The sequence below is a fragment of the Nerophis lumbriciformis genome, linkage group LG28, assembly GCF_033978685.3.
Source record: "Nerophis lumbriciformis linkage group LG28, RoL_Nlum_v2.1, whole genome shotgun sequence".
NCBI classification, from domain to species: domain Eukaryota; kingdom Metazoa; phylum Chordata; class Actinopteri; order Syngnathiformes; family Syngnathidae; genus Nerophis; species Nerophis lumbriciformis.
In genome coordinates, this window is record NC_084575.2 from 6,495,613 (window position 1) to 6,515,838 (window position 20,226).

The window sequence follows — 20,226 nt, forward strand, 5'->3', positions numbered from 1 at the left end:
GGCAGCGGTGCTATAAATAGCCTCGCGCATTTAAAAAAAATTTTTTTTTTTAATTAATGAAAAACCGTATTTTTTATCACTGCAACCGTCATCCGGAATAGGTTGATGAAAACCGTACTAATTACGGGAAAACCGGAGTAGTTGGCAGGTATGCTTTGGTTATTGAAAATAAATGTTTACTTTCACTTATTGTTGCATGTAAGTCAGAATCAGGAAGTGAAATTATAACTTTAATTAGATATGATTACAGTATAAGATGTATTTGGTGAGTGTGTGAGTTTTGTGTAAACATGTTGATATAGGTTTACATCTTCTTGGGGACTGGAACACAGATATGTCCTGAAAGGATGCACCCATTTTCAAAACCTTCACTAAGCTGTGCCACCAACATTGTCTCACTTAGCTCATTAAGCAAACTACCAGGGTGAGTGAGTCCTTTTAAACCTTCATAGACCTCGTTGTTACTTCTGACCAGTTTAAGATCTCCACAAGTGGAACTACTGTATGCATCTACCTATTATTTTGTCAAAATTATTAAGGACAAGTGGTACAAAATGGATTATTAATCTACTTCTTCATTTATTGTTAATATCTGCTTATTTTCTGTTTTAACATGTGCTATCTACACTTCTGTTAAAATTTAATAATCACTTATTCCTCTGTTGTTTGATACTTTACATTAGTTTTGGATGATATCACAAATTTGGGTATCAATCTGATACCAAGTAGTTACAGGATCATACATTGGTCATATTCAAAGTCCTCATGTGTCCAGGGACATATTTACTGACTTTTCACCAGTTTAAGATCTCCACAAGTGGAACTACTGTATGCGGCTGAAGTGATCATTCAATGATTTTCTGTACCCATAAAAAACATAGAACTGAGGCTGACAACCACAAAACAAGCGAAGCTACAATCCTTAAAACCTAGACTAGCAAGGCTTTCAATGACAAACTGGCAAATTAAGACTCGCCTGGTACTTTCAAGTACACAGGTTTTTGGGTCAATTCCTAACCTCAGAAAAGTAGATAACTTCACAGTCAAAGTGGGTGACAATATTATAACAAACAACAATGAGATTACCTATCTTGGCTGCATCGTAAAGACTAATCTCTCCAGTGAAAAAATGACTACTAAGGTAGTCAAAGAATCAACCGACAAATTATGTTCTTACTAGTGTTGTCCCGATACCAATATTTTGGTACCGAGACCTGTACCAAAATGTATTTCGATACTTTTTGATACTTTTTTAAATAGAAAGAACCACAAAAAAGTGCATTATTGGCTTAATTTTAACAAAAAATCTTAGTGCACATTAAACATATGTTTCTTATTGCAAGTTTGTCCTTAAATAAAATAGTGAACTTACTAGACAACTTGTCTTTCAGTTGGAAGTAAACAAACAAAGGCTCCTAATTGAGTCTGCTGACATATACAGCAACATATTGTGTCATTTATCTACCTATTATTTTGTCAAAATTATTAAGGACAAGTGGTACAAAATGGATTATTAATCTACTTCTTCATTTACTGTTAATATCTGCTTATTTTCTGTTTTAACATGTGCTATCTACACTTCTGTTAAAATTTAATAATCACTTATTCCTCTGTTGTTTGATACTTTACATTAGTTTTGGATGATGTGACAAATTTGGGTATCAATCTGATACCAAGTAGTTACAGGATCATACATTGGTCATATTCAAAGTCCTCATGTGTCCAGGGACATATTTACTGAATTTATAAACATAATATATTTTATTTTAAAAAAAAAGAAGATGTTGTGATGCCAAAAAATATTGATATAATCATAGAAATAGTACTTTTTACAGGCGGTATAGTACCAAATATGATTCATTAGTATTGGGGTACTATACCAATACTGGTATACCGTACAACCCTAGTTCTTACATAGTAGGATCACCACGCTGGTGGGTAGAAATACACTTAAGACTCTAACACAAGCACTCATTTAACCCCACTTTGACTACAGAGTTCATGTTTGATACCGTGACGCCTTAAAAGCCCTGAAAAACAAACTCCAGACAGCCAAAACAAAATGATTGGGCTTCTACTCAACCGTCCTTCTCGGGCTCACATTTCTGCCAACCATTTCAGAGTACAGCTTCTTGCAGTTGGTCTGGTGTACAAGATACACCATACCACTAAAATACCCATGTATTGCAACTACCCAGAGGTAGTTGTACAAATCACATTCAACCCAGATTTCACTACGAAAAAGGTTCTAAATCGTTTTCCTGCTATCCCACCAAAATGTGGAACTCCCTATCAAAAAGAGAAGACATTACAGGTTGCGGCTACTCGTAACTGGGACTATACAAAGCCTTTTGCTTATTGTAAATTATAATTTCATTTATTATCTTGCAGTATATTTGTATTTTAAATGCTAATTTCTACATAGTAATGTGAGTTAAAAAATATTTTGACTGAAACCATCTCAGGCTTTCTTGTAGCAGCAGGCTTTCCCGCAGTGTTTTGTTGTTAAGGCGGCCGCCTTAACAATGATGTACAAGAGCAGCAAGATTCCAATAGGAGCAATCCACAATCGTCTGTGGTGAAAGAGAGAAGAGCTCTACTTCAGGTATGTGGGCGCTAACTTCATTGCTAGGAAGTAATATTGTCAAAAGGCAGATAGATGTGGCATCAAAACATTTTTATATGAACTGCACTGCAACTACAAATGCTCTCAGATGACCACTTTCAACAATGTGGAATCATATTTGTTTGAATATGATCATTGTTTGACAACAGTGTGACAAAAATACTTGCTTTGGAATCAGAAGTCAAGATGGCAAGCATAAATTAAAGTTCAGCTGTTTTACATGTATTTAAATAGGCTTGTATTAAAAATGATTTGAGTAGTTTCTTGTAATAAATAATATTGAGTTAAGTAAAACTGCAGTTGCATTAAAATGTTTTTTTCTGTCCAAATTAAAATACCTCAAAGTGTTTTATTGACACACATTGTTTCCTGACGATGTTGACGGCCATTTGACATGTTGTAAATAACATGTCACTATATTACACTTGTGCTAAAGTGGCTTTATCCCAAATAATGTATTCATGATTGTTGAATTTAATTTTGTAAAAATCCTTATAAAATGTTTATATAAGGATTAACTAACACATTTTCTGGGGGAAACACTGAGCAGTGAATGTGTACCGTGATGAAAGTGTAGCCTTTCTTATGCAAACTCCTCATAACTCCTTCAAAAACAATCACACATTGTTACAAACTGAGAGGAACATCAACCTCAAACTGTCTCGTTTTCATGAAGAATCTAAATGAAAGCATTGCATCATCCCCACAAGACAAACCATCTTCCTATTAAGTTCAACTTAAAGTACCAATGATTGTCTCACACACACACACACACACTAAGTGTGGCAAAATGATTCTCTGCATTTGACCCATCACCCTTGATCATCCCCTGGGAGGTGAGGGGAGCAGTGGGCAGCAGCGGTGGCCGCGCCCAGGAATCATTGTTGGTGATTCAACCCTCATTTTCAACCCTTAATGCTGATTGCCAAGCAGGGAGGTAATGGCTCCCATTTAATATAGTCTTTGGTATGACTTGGCTGGGGTTTGAACTCACAACCTACCCATCAGTGCGGACACTCTATAACCACTAGGCCACTGATTGACCATCTATTGAAGAAAGGTGTTATTAGTCAAATATAAAGTTAGTAAAAATGTGAGAGTAAGAAGTCAACAAACCTGTTCTGTGTAACACAACTTGATGTTTCTTGAAAACAGCGTCCAGTAGTTGATTGTTCTCCTCTTTTGTTCTAGAAAGTTCCGCCTCGTATTCTGCTATCGTTCTTTCTAACACTACAAATATTTCTTCAACGGCAGCAGTTAGTCGCTGATCCACCAACGCTCTCAACATGTGTAATGTAGACATTTTCACACAATCACAACACTTTACTCTCACACTTGATCTCTACTTAGCGATGTGTTGATAACTTCTGTTAGCAGCTAACAAGCTAAGCTAACTAGCGAGCTAAGCTAACTAACAATAAACGAGCACGAGAAGCGGCAAAGTGCTTCTAGCGCATCGAGACGATTTTATCCTTGAATAAAGAATCAAAAATGTATTTTATACGACGTAAATATTTCAAACTAAAGAATAAATAATAAGACTGACTTATTAGCGTCCTTCTGGCTTCTTTCTGCGTCAATGTGCTTTCACGACAGTTGGCACGCTTGACGTTACAAGACGGTTCTGCTCTCGTCTACGACTGCTCTGCTCTCGCGAGATGTGTCATGCGCAGAAGACTCAAAGCTTTGTAGTAAATCAGGAGCGTGATCACTTTTTGATTTTCTACATTTATTTTGTATTATTGACTTTGTTAAAACTGTTGTTTGTAATCAAATGATTAGTTTTATTATTGTGTTGTAATTGTTGTATTAACTAAAATGATGTATTGTTGTATTATTCACCAATAAGTCCATACATGTTGGTCCTGTGTTTTATTCTGATGATAATAAAAAATGAGGTAAAAGCCAAAGTGAAAGTGAAACTAAGCTACTGCCTCTCGCCTACACGTCAATTTATCGTGCGGTAGCCAAAAGTCACCAGTAGATGGCAGTACAGTATTGTAAAGTCCTACATATAGAACTATTGAAATGTTGCTGCTCATATTAATAAAACGCTAAATCCTTTATTTTTTGACAAAATACCTCTAGTAGTGATACAAATGTGCTCTGGCAAAATAATCTTATTTCCTTTGTTTGGCTTGAAAGAAGCTATGAAAATAAACATGACAAAAAGTGAGTAAATCTCCGCCATTTTAGTTTTTTTTTTTTTTAAAGTTCTCAGGAAGAAAAAAAAAGGTTGTAGATGATGTGAAAGGACCAAATCCTCTGTTTAATAATAATATGAATAATAATAATAATCCATTTTATTTATATGGTGCCTTTCTAGAAACGACACAAACATTACAACATTGAAAATATAAGACAGAACATGTCAGTTTAGACAAGAAACTAGAAATAGCTCAAATTAAAGTGAATACGCATTCTAGAATAAGTGTGTTCTTGATTTGAAAAGACTAAATAATAATAATAATACATTTTATTTATAAGGCGCCTTTCTGGGCACTCAAGGACACCGTACAAAATCACAACAATAAAATCAAATTGAATAAAAAAACAAAACAACAACAACAAAGAGAAAAGAACAGATGATTACAATGACTAATCAGTCAGGAATAGGTGTGTTTTGAGTCTTGATTTGAAGAGGGATGTTGAATCTAATTTGCGAAGGTCTGGTGGTAAAGAGTTCCAAAGATGCATTGGCCGCTTCTGAGACAGGCTCGATGGTTTTAGTCTTTTAACGGAAGTGAGTCTTGCTTTTTCAAGCAGCACATTTTTCAGCACTGCATTTTTTAACAGAATTTTTATGCACTGAATTTTCAACTAACTGTAGCGTTTCGGTTCGAAACGGATTCTAAAAAAGATCATTTCTGAATCGAAATACACAAAAATAGGTGCCAACAAGAAAGAAAAGTAGGTTTTGTATTATAGGATCCCAACCTAAGAGGGGTTTTGAGACAAGAAAACAATTAAAAGCCTTTAAATTAATATAAGAAAATTCCAATTAAATCTCATTGAAATAAAGTGCCCTGGTTTAAGAGGACACGTTTAAATGTCAGCAGCAACATGAAAATAACTGACCTTTAACTATGGTGTTTTTAGAGGTGAACAATATTATAGGACATACACACAATACACATGATTATAGGACAAACACACAATAAACATTATTATAGGACATACACACAATAAACATGATTATAGGACATACACACAATAAACATGATAATAGGACATAAACATTATTATAGGACATACACACAATAAACATGATTATAGGACATGCACACAATAAACATGATTATAGGACATACACACAATAAACATGATTATAGGACATACACACAATAAACATTATTATAGGACATACACACAATAAACATGATTATAGGACAAACACACAATACACATGATTATAGGACAAACACACAATAAACATTATTATAGGACATACACACAATAAAAATGATTATAGGACATACACATTATTATAGGACATACACACAATAAACATGATTATAGGACATGCACACAATAAACATGATTATAGGACATACACACAATAAACATGATTATAGGACATACACACAATAAACATGATTATAGGACATACACACAATAAACATGATTATAGGACATACACACAATAAACATTATTATAGGACATACACACAATAAACATGATTATATGACATAAACATTATTATAGGACATACACACAATAAACATGATTATAGGACATACACACAATAAACATGATTATAGGACATACACACAATAAACATGATTATAGGACATACACACAATAAACATGATTATAGGACATACACACAATAAACATTATTATAGGACATACACACAATAAACATGATTATATGACATAAACATTATTATAGGACATACACACAATAAACATGATTATAGGACATACACACAATAAACATGATTATAGGACATACACACAATAAACATGATTATAGGACATACACACAATAAACATGATTAGATTTAGATTTGTATTAAGGATCCCCATTAGCTGGTTGCCACAACAACCCACTAGTCTTCCTGGGGTCCAAAAACTCAATACAATTACAAGTAAAAGCATATAATTATAACTACACAATACAGAAAAAAAATGAAAATAAAAGCATCAATAAGAAAACAAGCAAACAATTTACAGTCACAGAATAATAATTACCACATAAATTTAACTACACAATATAAAACCAAACAAATCATCAACGAGCAAACTAATTTAAAGACTCAGATAAAATATTACTTTCTTTTTAAAAAGCTGTTTACTTTCAATGCCGGTGATAATTTGAGGCAGGTTATTCCAGAGCGATACAGATCTACAAATAAAATATTTCCACAAAGCATTCTTCCTGGGACGAGGGAGTACAAAATGCCCCTCACTAGACGCCCTGGTGTTATGATTATGTATAGTGCTACTGTCAACTATTTGGGCCATGAGAAAAGCAGGAGTTTTGCTAGCGGTTACTGATTTGAACAATATCAGAGTATTCGCTGACAACCTGTTCTGCACTGTTAGCCAGGAAAGACCTACTCAGTGGCCTAGTGGTTAGAGTGTTCGCCCTGAGGTCGGTAGGTTGTGAGTTCAAACCCCGGCCGGGTCATACCAAAGACTATAAAAATGGGAGCCATTACCTCCCTGCTTGGCACTCAGCATCAAGGGTTGGAATTGGGGGTTAAATCACCAAAAATGATTCCCGGGTGCGGCACCGCTGCTGCCCACTGCTCCCTCACCTCCCAGGGGGTGAACAAGGGGATGGGTCAATTGCAGAGGACACATTTCACCACACCTAGTGTGTGTGTGACAGTCATTGGTACTTTAACTTTATGTATTTGGTTCACATTGGTTCTTAGTGAACAACCCAGAACCAGCCTTGCTTCCCTATTCTGGACAATCTGAAGTTTACTGATCTCACCACTTGCAACAGACGCCCAAACTGGAGAACAATAGTCCAGATGACACAAGACTAAACTCTTAACAATCTGACAAAGAAGAGGTGGATCAACAAAAGCAGCACATTTCCTGGAAATACCAACAGCCCTTCCCATCTTTGTAACTATATCCATCCATCCATTTTCTACCGCTTGTCCCTTTTGGGGTCGCTGGAGCCTATCTCAGCTACAATCGGGCGGAAGGCAGGGTACACCCTGGACAAGTCGTCACCTCATCACAGGGCCAATATCACTGATATGATTTGACCAGGATAGAGTGCAGTCCAGCATCACTCCAAGGAGCTTGGCACTTCTGACTTTGGGTCACAAGATAATCCTTGCCTAGTCCCCAATACAATACTTTTGGTTTTTGCGATGTTAAGGACAAGTGTGTTACATACTGTCCAGTCATGCCCAGCTTTTAGTTCCTCACTCAATACTACATTAAGTACACTGCATGATATAAGGTTGCATCATCAGCATAAAGAACCAATCTTGCACGCCCGGTAGCCCAAGGTAAATCATTTGTGAATATAGAAAAAAGTAAAGGTCCTCGGCAACTTCCCTGTGGAACACCACAATCCAAACTTCTGCTATTAGACAAACTGCCGTTAAGATACACCTGTTGTGATCTTGAGGACAAATATCCACATTAAAGCCGAAGTATTAAAACCATAACATTTAAGTTTCTCTATTAAAAGAGAGTGGTCAATCACGTCAAATGCAGCACTAAAATCTAACAGCACAGCTCCAACCAACATAGAATTATCTAGAGCATTAAGCCAATCGTCCGTCATTTGTATAAGAGCAGTGGACGTAGAGTGGCCCGTTCTATATGCATGTTGAGAATCAGTTGCTAGCCCATTTGATTGAAAGTAAGCTTGAATTTGTGCATAGACACATTTCTCCAGTATTTTACATAACCCAGGTAGGATGCTTATTGGTCTAGAATTGCCCTCATTGAAAGACAATTTGTGCAGAGGAGTAACCTTAGCCACCTTTCATATCTTTGGACACAGGCCCACTTGTAAACATGTATTAAAAATATGACAAACAGGCACTGATATGGCCCCACTATGGACTGGACTTTTACTATTATGTTGGATCCACTATGGACTGGACTCTCACAATATTATGTCAGACCCACTCGACATCCATTGCTTTCGGTCTCCCCTAGAGGGGGGGGGGGGGGGTTACCCACATATGCGGTCCTCTCCAAGGTTTCTCATAGTCATTCACATCGACGTCCCACTGGGGTGAGTTTTTCCTTGCCCTTATGTGGGCTTTGTACCGAGGATGTCGTTGTGGCTTGTGCAGCCCTTTGAGACACTTGTGATTTAGGGCTATATAAATAAAGATTGATTGATTGATTGATTGATATGATACCAGCAGTCATTCTCAGTAACTTACTATCCAGCTACTTTGTTGTCCGGAAGAGAGTGTAGTAACCTTTCAACCTCACTGACTTCAGTCTGATGAAAATTGAATTCACAGTCCTTATTATCCATTATAATATTCCTAATGAGGTCAGCTGATGTGTTGTTATTGAGATACCTTGTCAACATAATAGTTGTTAAAATGATTGGCAATGTCACATGGCTTAGTGAGTACCAACCCATTTGATTCCACGGACATTGTTCTTTCTAGCCATGATTTCATTCAAAACATTCCGTAAGTTTTTGCTATCATATCTCACATCATATAACCTCAGTTTGTAATATTCCCTTTTTTTCAGTTTGTTTAACTTTGTGACCTGGTTTCTTAAGGAACAGTACTTATGCCTGTCATCAATGAAACCGGAGTTGACGGAGGCTTTTTTAGCCATGTGTCTTTCTGTCATTAAACTCCTAAGTCCATTATCAATCCATGGGGCAGACTTAGTTTGGACAGAAAACTTTTTCAAAGGGGCATGCTTGTCCACAACACTCATGTACATTAACATAAATAAGTCCAGTGCAGCCTCAGGTTCTTCCTCGCTGCACACCTCCTTCCAGGATATATCATCAATAAAACAGTCTTCATCAAATCTCTTATAAGACTTTGTAAAAATAATTTTCGTTTAGGAACCCTTGTCTTTCTAGTGACTGCTATTATTATATTGTGGTCAGTAAAACCTACAGGAACCGAGACTGCTTTGGAGCATTGGTCAGGAACATTTGTATAAATATGATCAATGCATGTAGCTAATATAATACCATAACCACCTACACCTATTCTCGTGGGAGGGGCAACAATTTGGGACAGATTGCAAGCATTTAAAATGGATAGTAACTTATTTTTGTTTGTACACCCCTGTCCCAGCCACTCAACATTCATATCACCCATTCATATAACTCCTTCAGATACAGAGCATCAGCACTAGGAGGCCTATAGAAATAGCATACTAGTATTGCTTTCAAATACCTGCACACAAATAGCTTCAATGCTCTCCCTAAATCATACTTGCCAACCTTGAGACCTCCGATTTCGGGAGGAGGGGGGTGGGGCGGGGCGTGGTTGGGGGCGTGGTTAGGAGGGGAGGGGTATATTGACAGCTAGAATTCACCAAGTCAAGTATTTCATACATATACAGTGTATATATATATATATATATATATATATATATATATATATATATATATATATATATGTATATATATATATATGTATATATGTATGTATATATATGTATATACATATATATGTATATATATATGTATATGTATATATATATGTATATATATGTATATATATGTACATATATATATATATATATATATATATATATATATATATATATATATATATATATATATATCCTGAAAATATGCAAACAAGACTGTGTTTAGATAATTGATACTTCAAACTTGCATAAATAAATATTAAGGAATATAATATAATTTGGCTTCTGAGAGTTTCAAATTGTAATGAATAAAATGCTAAAGTTGTTGATAAACAAGCAATTATTTTAATAATTAAATATGGTAATTTTAAATGAATTATTATGATAATTTAAAATCAATTATTTCAAATATGTTTATTTTAATGTATAATTGTATGGCTGGATGTAATAAGGAGTCAGGAAAAAATACAAATAAAAATACAATTAATTTTGATGTTTTTAGCAAAATATAGTAAACATGTATTTAGTTTTTTTTTGTGTAAATTAATAAATATATTTATTTTTAGGTAAGATAAACATAATAATACAATTTATCTCGAGTCTGGATGATTTAGTTCTTGTCACCCTGTTGTCCTCCCATCATGAAAAAAGGCTGTCCTCACTCAGGTCCGCATGGAGCTGGAGGGGGCGTGGCTTCCAGCTCCGACTGAAAATCGGGAGATTTTCTGGAGAATATTTGTCCCGGGAGGTTTTCGGGAGAGGCGCTGAATTTCGGGAGTCTCCCGGAAAATTCGGGAGGGTTGGCAAGTATGCCCTAAATGATAAATGATTCTGAACATAAATAGCCACCCCATCCCCAAACCTGTTCCTAGCTTTCCTAAAAATTGAGAACCCCTCAATGGCTACAACTGAATCAGAAAAGGAATCATCAAGGTGGGTCTCAGAAATGGCAAAGATAAGAATAAAATGATCTCTGATAATACACTCTACTTCCTGATACTTATTACGCAGGCTGCATACATTTACGTGAGCTAACACCAGGCCCCGATGAAGGCCCAGCTTAGTGCAGGACATAACAGTACTGGAAGTAGTCATGACACCAAGATGCTAAAAACACCCACGAATGCCCATTCTAAAAAAGCCAGGGGGTAACCTTTGGGTCCGGATACAGCTGTCCATTTATAAAGTTAAAGTAGCAATGATTGTCACACACACACAAGGTGTGGCAAAATTATTCTCTGCATTTGACCCATCACCCTTGATCACCCCCTTGGGAGGTGAGGGGAGCAGTGGGCAGCCGCGGTGGCCACGCCCGGGAATCATTTTTGGTGATTTAACCCCCAATCTCAACCCTTGATGCTGAGTGCCAAGCAGGGAGGTAATTGGTCCCATTTTTTAAAGTCTTTTTAGGTACAGCTTATCGACTGTTAGTGCCACTCTCTTGTTCTGGGCTCGGTTCTCTCTCATGATCGGCGACAGTTTCTTTCTCCTATCGTTGATCTCTGCCGGAAAGTGGTCATTTAACCAGAGAGAGGTCCCTTTCAGCTCCTTTCCTCTGCTTTTCACCAACTCTTTGTGCTTAAAACGCTCAAAACGAGCTATTATGGGACAGACTTTATTGTCCACAGGTCTGCCCATTCTGTGCACTCTGGGGAAAGTTATATCTCTTACCACCTCCGGGGAGAGTTTGAGCTTATCCGACATGAACTCTCTTACAGTTTTTTCCGGATCGGCGTTGCTCTCTCGGATCCCCAAGAATATGATATTGTCTCTCATGTCCCTGCACTGTACATCCAACAGCGTGTCTTTAATGCGCCTATTGTTCGCGGTGAGAAAGTCGGTAGATCTCTGCATGTCAGTCATCGCGTCTCTCAGAAAGGCATTATCCTTTCTTAGATGCTCAATCTCCTTCTGACTGAATTCCAGGCTACTTCTCAAGTCACGGATGTCCTGCTGTATTGCATCCAGAATATCCAGCTTGCACAGTCTCGCGTTGATCGATTCCAATACCGATGGTAAGGGTTGTACAATGATAATAAAATGCCTCATAGCCGATTATACAAATGTGATGAATTCATCTTGATACTGTCCTGCCACAGTGAATATGTTTCCCTTTTAAAGGGCAAAGTCCTCCCAGGGTCTTTTGTCCTAATGACTGTCTGGATAAAGTGAGGAGACTATAATTTAGGAAAACAATTTATTTCACAAATGGACTAGAATAAGTAACACATTTTTACAGGTAGCTAAATTCGACAGAACACCTGCATCATCTTCTCAACAACACCCACATTCTTACATACAACATATTTTAAAATGGCGGTAATAAATAAATACAAAGTGTATTCGGATACAAACAATTATTGAAGATGTTAACTCTATTAAAGGACATATATGTGCACATGTATGCACTGATTAAAAATACAGAATTATAATGCCCACCTTTAGACTTTCTCCATCAAATGCCATTTTGCTTTTTCCTCCTTCTTCTTCTTTTTCTTTCTATTTCCAGCAGACTAGTAGAAGATCTTTGGTGTATTGCTGCCCTCCACAGGTTCTTAACGGGATTTCCTCCTTCTGTCCTATGGCCCACACTACAGACTTGGACACAAACAGGACAGGAAGTGAAAAGCAGCTTTAAGGAGGTCAAAAGAAAATGTATGCATTCTTTCCAACGGCCGCTGGGTGGCAGCAGAGGCTCCATGTATTACCTGAAGAAACATTTGACTTCTGACCTTTCCACATTATTTATCTCATCTGTACTGCTGCAGTTCAGCTCACTGAGGATGTAAGCTCCATTTTAGTATTTTAATTATCTTTAATTATTCATAAACAGTCTTAAAACAAACCATTATTATCATTACTTCCTCATTTTTGTCCCACTCTCTACTAATTCAAACAATTCTAGCACAAAAACATTCAGGATGTTCATACAAACAATATTACACATCCCCAAACGTACCACTTTATTATGGTATTAATATCATATATTATTACATTGAATATTCACATGTTTATAACAGTGCTGAACATTTTTATTTCCCCTCTGGAATTAATAAAGTATTTCTGATTCTGATAATGACATCACTCTCATAAAGCTTTTAAAGCTGAATATGTTTTTTACCATAGCTCAGCTTCACAATGTTGGAATATTGACTGCTGATATTAATATTCTTCTATTGTTTAGAATATTACACTTTACTCTTTTTCTTTGCTCAAATGAACAGGATGAAAGTGTCTTTAATTGTCACTACTGAGTGTAACTATATATAATTATGTGTATAATAATCTTACATTCTTCACCTTCATTACCGCTTGATTTAACTCTCATCTTATTTTATCCAGAGAGAACTTGACCATAAAAAGATGGCTGCACATCAATAAACTGTCACTAAACTTCAATAAAACTAAATATATCATATTTGGAGATTGTAAAAAATGTAAAACAGAAATTATGATGGATAATATTGAAATGAAAGGAATAAAGGTAATCACATGTTTAGGAGTTAATATAGATGATGAAGTAAGCTGGACACTACATATAAATCATACACATAAAACATTAAAAAAATGGAGTGCAATAATAAATAGAATAAAGTACATACTTACAAATATTGACTACAATTATTGTACCCAACTCCAGTTGAAGCATACATTGTTTATTGCATAAAGGTCTGGGGACATACATATAAAACAATCACACAACAATATTCATATTACACAAGAGAGTAATAAAGACAATTAAGAGAATGGATTATAGAGACCCAACAAATGATTCATAAAGTCACACATTTTAAAAGTAAATGATCTTGTATAAAAGACAACAGCTCAAATGATGTATAAAGTAAATAATAATATGCTTCCAGAAGTGGTCCAGAAGATGTTTCACATGTGAACCAGTAAATATGAACTAAGAAGGATTTATGTGTACTCAAAAGCAAAGGTATGAACACATGTAAAACAAATATGTACATCATATAAAGGAGTTCATCTATAGAACCCATCATTATTTCAAAAAACATATACAAAACACTATTATGAATAATTATAAAAGTGAATTATGAATATCTACATATAAAATGTTTATTGAATGTAACATATTTTATGTACTGTTTATTTCCACCTTTTCAGTCCAATTGTTCTGTTCATTTTAAATTACACAAATGTGTATATTAACTCATGTACTTGACTGAAATAAAAGCACTAATCTGAAGTGTCTAATCTATAACTGTTAGAATCATATTAACAAGATTGTGTTACACACACAACAATGAAGTCACACATGTTATATGTGCTGATGTTGTTAGAAAGTCAAAGTTAAAGTTTAGACAGTTTATTTCAAATCCTGCAGTTTCATTTGCTGCTGCTGTTCTCACCAGCACACTTGTGTTTCTTACACTGGTACTTAGAAGACAATCTTTCACCACACACACTGCAACTACACACTTTCTCACCTGTGTGTGTTCTCATGTGTGCTCTAAGAGTGTTTAGGTGACGAAAGCTTTTGCTGCAGCTTGAACAGGAGTATGGTTTTTCATCAGAGTGGGTTCTCATGTGTAATTTTAAATGGTGCCTTTGAGTAAAATCTTTACCGCAGATTGAACATGAAAAAGGTTTTTCACCAGTGTGTGTTCTCATGTGAACTTTTAAACGTTCATCTACTACAAAACTTTTACCACATTCTGAGCAGGAAAAAGGTTTTTCTCCAGTGTGTCTTCCCATGTGTACTTTTAAATATTGATTTAGTACAAAACTTTTACCACATTCTGAGCAGGAAAAAGGTTTTTCTCCAGTGTGTCTTCTCATGTGTAATTTTAAACTTTGAGTTAGTGCAAAACTTTTACCACATTCTGAGCAGGAAAAAGGTTGTTCTCCAGTGTGTGTTCTCATGTGTACTTTTAAACTTTGAGTTAGTGCAAAACTTTTACCACATTCTGAGCAGGAAAAAGGTTTTTCTCCAGTGTGTGTTCTCATGTGTCTTTTCAGAGAACTATGGTACTGAAAGGTTTTGTCACAGAGAGAACATGTGAAGTGAGTGTTGTCAGTGTGACATGTTGCATCATCTTTAGAGTGTTCATCATCAGTGTCAGGAGAGTGTGACGTTGTGTCCTCACTATCTGATAGTGGAGCTAAGATCTTGTCTGCTTGTGATCCTCCACAGTGGTCTCCATCAGCTTCTGTTGTCATGTGTTGTGTTGAGCTGCTGCTTGGAGGCTCCGCCTCTCTCTTCTCCTCACTTTCACTTTTGACCTCATCATCTTCACTCTTCACACTGATGAGGTGTCTCTTGTCTTCCTCTATGAAGTGGGGGGTCAGCCGCTGTTTTTCTTCATCTTTAAAGTGGGGGGACTGTGGCTCCTCTTCTTTCACGTGGAGGTGCTGTGACCTCTTCTGCTCCATACTGGAGGACCCCTCCTGCTGCTCAGGTGGACGATATTTTTCACAGACGTCTGCAGGACACAAGAAGACAAACACATGCTGGGATGGAAATAGATAAGATTTGACCAATTCAGATTTCATTTTCGATTCTGCTTTTACGATTCGGTTATTTGTGGACTCACTTTTGCTTTCACGTTCAGTAAAAAGGAGAAGAAACAGGTCGATTAGCATCAACTTTGACTAGTTGAGAAGTAACATGAGCGTACAAAGCCAACAGTGAGGTCTTAAGAGGCACAGATTTTACGGGTCCCCCATGAGGTGCCAGAGGGCCCTAAGGACAATATTCTGCTTTGAAAATATCCATAAAATAAAAATATTTTTGGCAAGAAATTAACAAAATACTACACGTTATTTTGTGGCAATTGCAAAAGAATGTCCAGTAAAATTCCCAGGACATTCAATCAATCACAACTGGACTGTTAAAGTGAACATATATACATAAATATACAGTATATATATATATATATATATATATATATATATATATATATATATATACATACCCCGCCTTCCACCCGATTGTAGCTGATATAGGCTCCAGCGCCCCCTGCCACTTCGAAAGGGATACGCGGTAGAAAATGGATGGATGGATGGATATATATACATATACACATGCATATATACAGCAGCGATCAAAAGTTGACATACACTTGTAAAGAACATCATGTCATGGCTGTCAATCATTTCTACAACTCTTATTTTTTTGTGATGGAGTGATTGGAGCACATACTTGTTGCTCACTAATAACATTCATGAAGTTTGCTTCTTTGATGAATTTATTATGGCTCTACTGAAAATGTGAGGGTCAAAAGTATACATACAGCAATGTTAATATTTGCTTACATGTCTCTTGGCAAGTTTACCTGCAATAAGGCGCTTTTGGTAGCCATCCACAAGCTTCTGCTTCAATTTTTGACCACTCCTCTTGACAAAATTGGTGCTAAATGTGTCGTTTTTCTGATATAGACTTGTTTCTTCAGCATTGTCCAAACGACTTTGGGAAGGCCATTCTAAAACCTTAATTCTAGCCTGATTTAGACATTCCTTGATCACTTTTGAGGTGTGTTTGGGGTCATTGTCCAGTTGGAACACCCAACTGCGCCCAAGACCCAACCTCCGGGCTGATGATTTTAGCTTGTCCTGAAAGGGGAACATTATCAGCAGACCTATGTAAGCGTCAATATATACCTTGATGTTGCAGAAAAAAGAACATATATTTTTTTAACCGATTTCCAAACTCTAAATGGGTGAATTTTGGCGAATTAAACGCCTTTCTAATATTCGCTCTCGGAGCACATCGGGAAGCAATCCGCCATTTTCTCAAACACCGAGTCAAATCAGCTCTGTTATTTTCTGTTTTTTCGACTGTTTTCCGTACCTTGGAGACATCATGCCTCGTCGGTGTGTTGTCGGAGGGTGTAACAACACCAACAGGGACGGATTCAAGTTGCACCAGTGGCCCAAAGATGCCAAAGTGGCAAGAAATTGGACGTTTGTTCCGCACACTTTACCCACAAAAGCTATGCTACGACAGAGATGGCAAGAATGTGTGGATATCCTGCGACACTCAAAGCAGATGCATTTCCAACCATAAAGTCAAAGAAATCTGCCGCCAGACCCCCATTGAATCTGCCGGAGTGTGTGAGCAATTCAGGGACAAAGGACCTCGCTAGCACGGCAAGCAATGGCGGCAGTTTGTTCCCGCAGACGAGCGAGCTAAACCCCCTGGATGTCTTGGCTCACACTGTCCCTTATGCCACCGAAGATGATCAAGAGAAGAATATCGACCCTAGCTTCCCTGGCCTGCTGACATCAACTCCAAAACTGGACGGATCAGCTTTCAGGAAAAGAGCGCGGATGAGGGTATGTCTACAGAATATATTAATTGATGAAAATTGGGCTGTCTGCACTCCCAAAGTGCATGTTGTTGCCAAATGTATTTCATATGCTGTAAACCTAGTTCATAGTTGTTAGTTTCCTTTAATGCCAAACAAACACATACCAATCGTTGGTTAGAAGGCGATCGCCGAATTCGTCCTCGCTTTCTCCCGTGTCGCTGGCTGTCGTGTCGTTTTCCTCGGTTTCGCTTGCATACGGTTCAAACCGATATGGCTCAATAGCTTCAGTTTCTTCTTCAATTTCATTTTCGCTACCTGCCTCCACACTACAACCATCCGTTTCAATACATGCGTAATCTGTTGAATCGCTTAAGCCGCTGAAATCCCAGTTTGAATCCGAGCTAATGTCGCTATAGCTTGCTGTTCTATCCGCCATGTTTGTTTGTGTTGGCATCACTATGTGACGTCACAGGAAAATGGACGGGTGGTTAAAATCAGGCACTTTGAAGCTTTTTTTAGGGATATTGCGTGATGGGTAACATTTTGAAAAAAACTTCGAAAAATATAATAAGCCACTGGGAACTGATTTTTAATGGTTTAACCATTCTGAAATTGTGATAATGTTCCCCTTGAAGAATTTGGAGATAATCCTCCTTTTTATTGTCCCATTTAAAGCAGCAGTTCCATTGGCGGCAAAACAGGCCCAGAGCATAATACTACCACCACCATACTTGACGGTAGGGATGGTGTTCCTGGGATTAAAGGTCTCACTTTTTCTCCTCCAAACATATTTCTGGGAATTGTGGCCAAACAGCTCCATTTTTATTTTATCTGACCACAGAACCTTCCTCCAGAAGGTCTTATCTTTGTCCATGTAATGTCAGATGAAACAACAATTTAGCTGTTTGGCCACAATACATTATATTAAAAATAAAGGTGACGCTTTAAACAAGGAGGCACCGCGTTGCAAGTACTGTTTTACACCTTTCCTGCTTGTCGGCTCCCAGACCGTGGTCGAGGAGAGCAGGGGAGACCTTTCACTTTGGTCGGAATGACCAGGCCATCGATTAGTTACAACTTGGTCACTTTATTTATAATTTCCAAAGGACACAGCCGGATATCCACCTGCGCATGCTAGCGCTACCTCTCCGAACTTGCCCACTCACTTACTCGTCACACACCCCACATACTGCCATTCTTAAAGGAGCACACACACACACATATGCTACTCTCACAACAGATGCTTTAAAACATGCCTCTCCAAAGTAATAGCACCTTTGCTTCAAACTGAGGTCAACATTCAGATCTACACAAGGAGTTATAAAGAGTGACAGGTAATAATGGCATTGTTACACCTGTCCTGCTGTTCGGTCCGGTGCAGACTGCTCTCATACGAAACTTATCTCAACTGCATTATGCCAGATATTTGAAGTAACACACTAATTAATAACATTTATTAAAAAGTGATTCCGTTAGCAGGGCTCGAATTTAACCTCGGCAACCGTGGCAAAAGCCGCGACTGCCCTTGTGACTTGCCGTAATGCCCTAGAAAATTGACCAACATTGACGACAAGAACATGCCGTGACCGCCCTTGACTTTTTACTTGTTAATGGACGAGGGATGTAACGGTAAACGGTATAATGATAATTTGCGATACATTTCCAGACGGTTAGTAGTACGTCATTTTTTTTAATTACAGCAAAATCACTATTTATTCATGCATTTTAGGGCAACACAAAGTCAGGTGCATGCGCACTAGCGTTGTTTGGCTTGATAATCATGGCGGAAAAGCTAAACGGACTTTGCTATGGAGATTTGCCCTCGGAGTAAACGGAACCAAGCGCTTGGGTTAACGTAAATTTCCCTCGCTTCCCGCCGTGCGTTTAAGAGCGCACTGCTGTGTTTAGATGGAGACAGGTGTGGACAATATTGGAGACACTTGTCCTCACACTAAAAGTATACAGCGAAGTAGACAACTATTTGATGTGGCTTTTATTTTCTCAATACATTGTCCATCAGCTGCTGCGACTGAGAGTTAATGAGGTGAGGAAACATGCAGCAGGTGATGTGTCGTGAACGTTGTCACAACTTGTTTATAAAGCCTTTAGTTTGTTTACTGGGATGGTCATTCCTCCTTTATTTAACTGCAAACTGTATCAGTGTTCAATTTACATCAATATTAGCTAAAATGTTTTGACATCTCATCGAATTGAACGCTGGCTGTGAAGATTGTGTATTCGATGTGAGAGGTGTCACTAGTCTTTATTTTTGTTGGCCAAACTGTTGCACTGAACTACAAGGAGGCGTTGTTGGAGAAGAACAAAGCTTGTTTATTAGACTTCATCTTCATTAGCCAAACTGCTTTGACTTTTATATTAATATCAAAAATTAAACGTAATATTTTTTTTTACTTTTCTTTTTTTTTACTGTTTTTTTTCATGACACAAAAGCAGTTTATATATATATATATATATATATATATATATATATATATATACACACACACATACTAGGGCTGCAACTAACAACTAATTTGATAATCGATTAATCTGTCGATTATTACTTTGATTAATCGATTAATAATCAGATAAAAGAGACAAACTACATTTCTATACTTTCCAGTATTTTATTGGGGAAAAAAAACAGCATACTGTCACCATACTTATTTTGATTATTGTTTCTCAGCTGCAAATGTTGCAGTTTATAAATAAAGGTTTATAAAAAAAAAAAGAAGTAGCCTCTGCGCATGCGCATAGCATAG

General features: G+C 37.1%; 1 protein-coding gene across 2 annotated transcripts in view; it reads right to left on the minus strand.

Annotated features, from left to right (window-relative positions):
- Nucleotides 1–13,843: 13,843 nt before the first annotated feature.
- Nucleotides 13,844–20,226, minus strand: part of LOC133570805 (uncharacterized) — a 107,610-nt gene continuing 101,227 nt past the window's right edge. For both annotated transcript variants that reach the window (XM_072916496.1, XM_061923522.2), the window contains exon 2: nt 13,844–15,637. In XM_072916496.1, coding sequence (XP_072772597.1) covers nt 14,541–15,587 — 1,047 coding nt within the window. In that variant the 5' untranslated portion in view covers nt 15,588–15,637 and the 3' untranslated portion in view covers nt 13,844–14,540. The remainder of the gene's footprint in view (nt 15,638–20,226) is intronic.